This window comes from Aethalodelphis obliquidens, unplaced genomic scaffold (genome assembly GCF_003676395.1).
Source record: "Aethalodelphis obliquidens isolate GAN/ISIS:26980383/991018 unplaced genomic scaffold, ASM367639v1 scaffold12, whole genome shotgun sequence".
NCBI classification, from domain to species: Eukaryota; Metazoa; Chordata; class Mammalia; order Artiodactyla; family Delphinidae; genus Aethalodelphis; species Aethalodelphis obliquidens.
This window is the reverse complement of record NW_020837956.1, coordinates 22,289,191-22,297,121: the sequence shown is the minus strand read 5'-3', so window position 1 is coordinate 22,297,121 and position 7,931 is coordinate 22,289,191. Positions and strand designations below refer to the sequence as shown.

The following is a 7,931-nucleotide window of genomic DNA, read 5'->3' as shown; positions in this document are numbered from 1 at the left end:
AAAAAAAAAAAAAAAAAAAAAAAAAAAAATGATATACCTAACATACTTTGGTACCTTCTTCCTATTCTTTAAGCTGTGATCAACTTTTTCTAATAATTACTTTTTTTTTTTTTAAGATGTTGGGGTAGGAGTTTATTAATTTATTAATTTATTTTTGCTGTGTTGGGTCTTCGTTTCTGTGCGAGGGCTTTCTCTAGTTGTGGCAAGCGGGGGCCACTCTTCATCGCAGTGTGCGGGCCTCTCACTATCGCGGCCTCTCTTGCTGTGGAGCACAGGCTCCCGACGTGCAGGCTCAGTAGTTGTGGCTCACGGGCCTCGTTGCTCCACGGCATGTGGGATCCTCCCAGACCAGGGCTCGAACCCATGTCCCCTGCATTAGCAGGCAGATTCTCAACCACTGCGCCACCAGGGAAGCCCTCTAATAATTACTTTTATTGAAAGGTCTTGATTAGAATATTTGACCTTATTCAAGAAATTTCTTTTTCTTCAGGATCTGTTTTACTGATTTACATATCTTGTTTCCTTGAAATTGTGTTAAATCTAAAATGAAAAAGCTGCACAAATGATATATTTTTTAGAAATGTGTGTCTGATTTACTCCCTAGGAGATTTTTTAATGAATAAAGATTTGTAATGAATTTAATATCATGAGGGGTAACAGGACAGAATTCCTACAGCTGGTACTCAGTAAATCATACCTGGAATAAATGTTTTTGTTCCCTACAAGATGTTTCAAGTGTTTCATACTTCATGTTCTTTTGACCCTAGAAATTAACAAACATACTCGTTAAGGATTCATAGATGGATAATATTTCACGTGAAAGTCCTCCTTCCAACAAACTTCGGCAGGGTTGATCCGCCTAGAGAAGTTAGACATTCTGCTCATTTAGCTTAACCCCCTTGAAAAGATGTGTCTCTGTCATATTGTAGAACTGCTTGTTCATGGGTTTTTTTCCCTCATAGAAGTTACCCCCCAAGCGTCCAGAACTCCCTCCAACTCTAATGAGAATGAAGGATGAGCCTGAAGTAGAAGAGGAGGAGGAGGAGGAGGAGGAGGAAGAGCAGGAGGAGAAAGAAAATGAGGAGCATGAAAAGAAGAAAATGGAGGCGGGGAGCAGTAGGCTGCAGCAGGAGATAGAGCCAGAAGGAGCAGTGCAGGAAACAGGTCCTCCCACAGATTTCACATGTTCTAAAGAAACAAAAAATCATGGTAATGTCTTCTTTCTCCTTCCTGTGCTATTCAGTGGGCATATACATTCATCGTGGATAGGTTTGAAAAAGCAAAGCCAGTTCTTGCCTGTGCATTTTGGCTTTGTGACACTTTGTGATGTGTGATACACCTGACTCTGTGGAAACATACTTTCCTTTCTTTGATTGCCAGTCATTATTTATCCTCCTTGTAAAATAAGGGCAAGTATTTCCAGTGTGTTCCAGAATTATGGAAAGTTGAAAGCTGTGGAATCTGAAACCACAGCAGCTGTGGAACAGTCCTGAGCTGCTGCCACTCTGTGATTGGAGGGCAGTGGAACAGGGTGGATGATGGGGCCTGATTAGGTGGTCTCGGGGTAAGCCTCCCCTTATTCATTTCTCCCCCGTCCCTGAAACATAGGCCAAACATAATTGTACCCACTGGATGTACTTCTCAGGAAGCATCATGCCTTATTCATCTTTTTGTCCATGGTACCTAGCAGAGAACCTGACATGTCGTATTCACCCACCTCAAAGAAGGGCTGATGAAAAATATAAAAGAGGGAATTGATTAGTTTTTAAATATGTTTTCTTCTGATTATAAAAGGCATATATGTTCATTTTAGAAACTTCGGATCATACATAAAAGTCCAAAGAAGAAAAGGGGAATCTCCCACGCCCAGAGATTATAGTTTATCTTTTTAGTATCCTCTTAACCCTTGTCAGCTGCAGGGGTTATTTTCCTGCAGGTTGGCCAAACTGCTTAGCAAGATTAAGACTGCACAGAAAATAGGGAGCATGAGGAAAAGCAAAAAACATTGGCATTAAACGTGTATGGGAATGTGTGCATATGGACTTCCAAAACAAACCAGGCAAGTCCATGTAAAAACACTAGGTCTGGTATGTAGACGTTCTCCTGAGTCACCTTCAGCTGTTTTAGACACAGAAAAGTTATTGTTTCCTCATCTGTGAGAAGTAAATCTTTTGTTTTTGCATTTTCCTTTGTTATTCGCACAATGCTTGGCCTTTTCAAAAAAGGAAAGCATCCTTTTTGCAGAGTCTAATCTTTGATCCACCCATTGTAAAGGTGTTACATAAACAGGTCAGTGGGGAGGCGAGCAGTAAGTACTGTATTTTTTTTGTTTAAGGGACCGAAGTAAATATGTGTGTCTAAAAATAGCAGATTTAGGGCTTCCCTGGTGGCGCAGTGGTTGGGAGTCCGCCTGCCGATGCAGGGGCCGCGGGTTCGTGCCCCGGTCTGGGAGGATCGCACGTGCCGCGGAGCGGCTGGGCCCGTGAGCCATGGCCGCTGAGCCTGCGCGTCCGGAGCCTGTGCTGTGCAACGGGGGAAGCCACGGCAGTGAGAGGCCCGCGTACCGCAAAATAAATAAAATAAAATAAAAATAGCAGATTTAAAAATTTGGTTTATAAGATACATTAATTAGTAAATCTGCAGCTAATAAGGGATTACTCCAGGCATTCATTAATTTATTAATTTATTAATAAAATAACATTGGGATTGTATTGTACATGCTATTTTATAACCTATTTTTTTCTATGTCTTAAAATAGTCTTTTAAAATGTGATTTTAATAAGGGGCAAAGTGGTCCATTACATGAATGTGCCATAATTTACTTAACTCCACATTATTATACATGTAAGTTATTTGTTAATTTTTGCTATTATAAACATACTTGTATATAATAAATCTTGGTGCTCATCTCTGATTATTTTCTTCGAATATGTTCCTTGAAGTAGAATTTCTAGGCTGAGGAATATGTACATTTTTAAGGGTTTGGTAAGTATTGCTAAAAAGTTTTACCTCAGAGTTGGCCAGTTTTTGAAGTGGAAAATTGGTGGTTCTCTGTTAGACCTCTGGAGACACATTTACTATTGAAAACCTTATTAAGGTTAGTTGAAGCTAATGATAGTAAAACTGGATGATTATGTAGGTACTTAGCTTTCCTTGCTTTTGATTTGTTTTCTTGGTTCCCCACCACGAATTAAGTAATACGATATGCTTTGGTTCTGCATTTTATAGAAAACATGTCTCAACTCAGCCAAGTGGAACAGAATAAAGGTTACCAAGAGATTAGTGAGACAGCTGCATCGTGTGAGGAACCCTCAGGCAAGTAGCAGAGACTCCACTGCTGCTCCTCACACAGGCAGCCAACTGGTGTCTCAGAGGAGGGGGTGGCAGCTGACCTGAGAGGCGCAGACACTGGGTAGATGCTGCTGCCAGGGCTGTGGACAGAGTTGGAATATATGAGAGGTTCATGTTTGGTGCCATCCTGTTTGCCTTTCTTTTCCTCCTCTGTCTCCTGGGTTTCCCCCCCGACCCCCAAAGCACCTAATGCCTTCATGTTTCCCTCTGGCCATGCAAAGCTCTCTACAATTTTACATCTCCCAGAGTTGAATATGTGCCTATCATGGGGGTGATTCCAACATTATTAAAATAAATTGGTTGAAAGGATGGGCTATTAAAAGGACTGTTTTTTTCCGGTTTTCTACTGCTTTTAACTGTAATGATTAAATTGTAAAATAGTAAAGTCAGCCCCATTTTCCTTTACCTTTTTGAAAGGTGTGATTAAATTTAGGCTTAGGATTTGAAAACTAAGGTTATTAACAAAGGGACAGTTCTCTCTATATAGTCTTTACAGTAGTAGAAGGAATTTTTGAGAATTAGATTGTGATGTTTTTTTCAATAATTATAATGCTCTTTAGGGAGGAATTTTTCTTTTCCATTTTATTTTTCTGAAATAGCTATTGCCTCTTTTATTTTTTTTCTTTTTCATAAATTAGCATCAAAGAATGAATATGAGAAAAGAAGAGATGAATTGAAGAAAAAGAAAGCTCCTGGTCTAGGCAAAGTAAGTGCTTTAGTCATAATCTTCATTTCTCTGAAAGTAAAAATGAACCCCTTTGCCATGGGCCATGTCCAGAAGAGTGAATCCAGGGATTATCTTAGCAGAATTCCCAGCTGCCTTCTACCCTCTCTTCTGGGCTCTTTTATTTGTATTTTTGAATTTTTGGATTCTCTATTCTTGTCTCTATCTGCTCTGTTCTTTATAATTGCTCAGATACCTCTTTTATTATTGTGTGAATCTTTCTTCATATCCTAATATGCCATACAAAGACATTTGAATAATATATTATTTTCCTCTTTTTATTACACAAAAGGTAGAATGTAATATACTGCATGCTACGCTGTGATTTTTTTTAACCTGTGGTGGAAATCATTGTCTACAAGTGCACTGAGAGCTTCTCACTGTGTGGGTGTACTCTATCGACTTCATTTTTTTGGGGGGTGTACTCTATCGATGGACACTTGGGTTCTTTCTAGTCTTTTATTATAACAGTGCTATAATGAATAACCTTATGTGTATATAATTTGTATGGATACTGTAAGTTCCCAGAAGTGGAATTGGTGTCGGGAGGTCCCTAAGACCACCCTTAGGCTAGGTAATTCACAAGAAGCCTCACAGGACTTAGCATGTGGTGGAACTTACAGTTGTGATTTATTACATCACAAGAACAGTAAGCAAAACCAGCAAAGGGAAAAGGAACATGGAGTGAAGTCCGGGGAACCAGGTACAAGTTTCCAAGGGTCCTTCTCCAGTGAAGTCACATAGGATGTGCTTAATTCCCCTCACAAAGAGTGACAACTTGTGAAACCAGGAAAGCTCATTAGAGGCTTAGTACCCAGGATTTATATTGGGTACTGATCACATAGGTATACCCTGCCTGGCATCTACCCAAATTCCATTGTCCTAGGAGGAAAGCAGGTGTTCAGCATAAACCACATTGTTTTTATGAACAGTTTTGGCCCAGTGGGCCACTCTTTGTCAGTTAGGGTAGTGGGAACCCTCTTGAAATCCAAGTTCCCAGATGGCCACCAACAAGCCTTTCAAACAGGCCTTTCAAAGGATAGCAGTCAGGCTTGCTTTGTTAACTCTTCTGCACCTGAGTCAAAAGGCAAATGTCAAATTGTCCTCTGTGGAGGTTATATCATTTAGAGCACACCTGTCTTGACTGCCTCTTTTAGAAAAAACATCACTCTCACTGGCTGAAAATCAGCTTGTTGAGGCTTTGTGGAAAAAAATCAAGATTCAGGGAGAGAATGCTCCCCCATTTTTGGTTACTTATGTCAAGATCATTAGTGGAAGCTGTTCTCTCTTAATTTTTGTTTGCTCACGGGGATAGGGACAATAATTCTTAGAGTTAAAATTCTTTTGAGTAAAATAACCTATCTGTTTTTGCAGCTTCCACTGACACTTTCCTCCAACTATCCAGAAGATGATCCAGATTACTGTGTGTGGGTCCCACCTGAAGGTAGATGGTTTTTACTTTTCTTTTCCTCTAATATTTATTTATTTAGGTTTCTGAATAGGCAATATACATTTAAGGTTCAGTATGAGAACATTACAAGAGTATGTAGTGGAAAAGTCTCCCTTCTGGGTAGATTAAAGGATCTAAAAGACATATCAACCAAATATAATTTGTGTATTCTGTTTGGATCTTTATTCAAACAAACAATTATTAAAAAAAATTATAAGCCAGTCAGATAATTTTGAACACTAGCTAGATATGTGATGATACTAGGAAATTATTGTTAATTTTTTTTTAAAGTGTGAGTGATATGAGTTATGTTTTTTAGAAAAAGTCCTTGTCTTCCAGGAATATGTACAGAAGTGTTCACAGATGGAATGATACCTGGGATTTCCCTTAAAATAGTCCAGTGGTGGAGGATGAGGGAAGATAGAGGAGAGGCAAGAGATAAAGCAGGATTTGCCACATGTCAATCATGGTTAACGCTGGGTGCTGGGTACATGGAGGTTCATTATATTTTTCTCCTTACTTTTACATGTATTTTAAATTTTCTCTAAAGTGAGGGGAAAAAAAAAGTCTTCTAGCTGTGCTTTAGCTACTCACTTTTTTTCTAGAGATAACCAAATATCAGTTTCTTATGACTTCTTATATATATAATGTAAAATGCCTATGTAAGCAATAAAATACATAATATTTCATCACTTTTTTTACACAAATGGAAGCATATTCTATACCTTACTGTTTTGCACTTAATAATATATGGACATCCTTCCATAGCTACTTATAGATTTCTTTTTTCTTTTTTTTTTGTAATGGTAGCATAGTTCTTTTTTATAGTATGGATATACCTTTATTTATTTAACCAGTTTCCTCAATGAATATTTGATGTGTTTCCAGTCTTTTGCCATTACAAACAAGTCTGCAATAAGTAACCTCTAATATGTGTAGTTTTGCAAGTGTAAAGGTGTACTTGTAGGAAAAAATTCTTAAACGTCAACATGCTGGATCAGAGGCTACAAACATTTTTAAGAGACCTTAAATTGCATTCTATAGGGATTATACTAGTTTATGTTCCTACTATACCCTCAAGGCAATATATGAGATGCTTGTTTTCCCATATGCTTATCACAGGTTGCTTTTTCTATGGATTGGGTTTCTAATATACTAATGATAGAAATCTAGGTACTAAAATGCTTGCTTTTTGTCTGCTTTTTACTCTGATCTAGGCCAAAGTGGAGATGGCAGGACCCATCTTAATGATAAGTATGGCTATTGATTGCTTCCGAATCCTAAAGGAAGACCTTGTGGACCATGTGACATGGGATATTTAGGATAATATATCAAGTTGAATGTCCAGAGAAGGAGTTCAGATGATCATTTGTAAAATCTGGTGACTGGCCTTTTCTTCTGTGCTCTTGGCTTCCTAAATTTATCTACCCATCTGATTCTTTTGAATTTGCTATTTATGTTTAAAAGTGTTTGTGTATGTATGTAAAAAGGAACCGTATATTTTGAGAATTAGTAAAGTGAGAGACATGACTCTGTTAAATGAGAACGTGAAGATGTCTCATGTTTATTTAAGGCTACAGTGTCTGTCTTAAGCTTTAGGGACTATGCTTTTACTGAGCAATAGGGTGCTTCTGGCAATTAGGCTTTAGGATTCACTGGTAACTGCCTCCTCAAATAAGTGTTGAAATATGAGGTCATGCCAGGGTGTAACCCTGAGTGTCTATGTCATTCTTGGAACTAAAAAGATATCTACACACTGGGGGCTTCCTACTCCCTCGCACTATAATCCTCCTGCCAGGTTTGAGAACAGACCCTGACTTATGAGGACACAGTTCAGGACCACAGCACACCTCGTGCACTCAGGCACTGATGCTGATAAAAACTCAGTTCTTTGAAAATCCTGGACTCTGACCAGTTAGGTTAGTCACTCCTCCTCTTGTGGAAAGGTGCAAATAAGGTCACAAAATTAAAAGCTGGATGTGTTCTGCCCACTGTAGGGTTTCTCACCTCTGTAGAGAGGGGAATAAACGTTCCTTCCTCTCTGGAAACATGAAGAAATGAAGAATATGTCTTATTCCCACCCCGTCCCCCACTTCCCATCATCAGTGCCTCACTTGCACAGGAAAGGAAAGCCTAAGAGTGGAAGCAAGGTGGAAAACCAGTGGATTATGCTGGAGGCAGACATAGTGAGCAGGCAGGAGAAAGGCTGTGGCCCAGCGAGAGGGAGTGGATGAGGATGATGCTTTCCCAATGTGGATTATATGGGATGCATGAGGTGGGCAGGAAGCAGTAACAAGAAACTTCAGTTACCCTAACAGATGTCTGTTCTACTAAAAATAAGTCTGATTTCTCAAAAAACAATACCAGTATTGGCATTATGAGAAACTATTATTTTGGACTTCATTT

At 39.0% G+C, this 7,931-nt stretch overlaps 1 protein-coding gene across 1 annotated transcript in view; it reads left to right on the top strand.

Annotated features, from left to right (window-relative positions):
• Positions 1–7,077, top strand: part of SLC4A1AP (solute carrier family 4 member 1 adaptor protein) — a 23,173-nt gene extending 16,096 nt beyond the window's left edge. The window contains 5 exon segments of the mRNA XM_027113529.1: positions 963–1,209; positions 3,229–3,315; positions 3,990–4,057; positions 5,450–5,519; positions 6,743–7,077. Of these exon segments, the coding sequence (XP_026969330.1) occupies positions 963–1,209; positions 3,229–3,315; positions 3,990–4,057; positions 5,450–5,519; positions 6,743–6,792 (522 nt within the window). The 3' untranslated portion in view covers positions 6,793–7,077.
• The last annotated feature ends 854 nt before the right edge of the window (positions 7,078–7,931 follow it).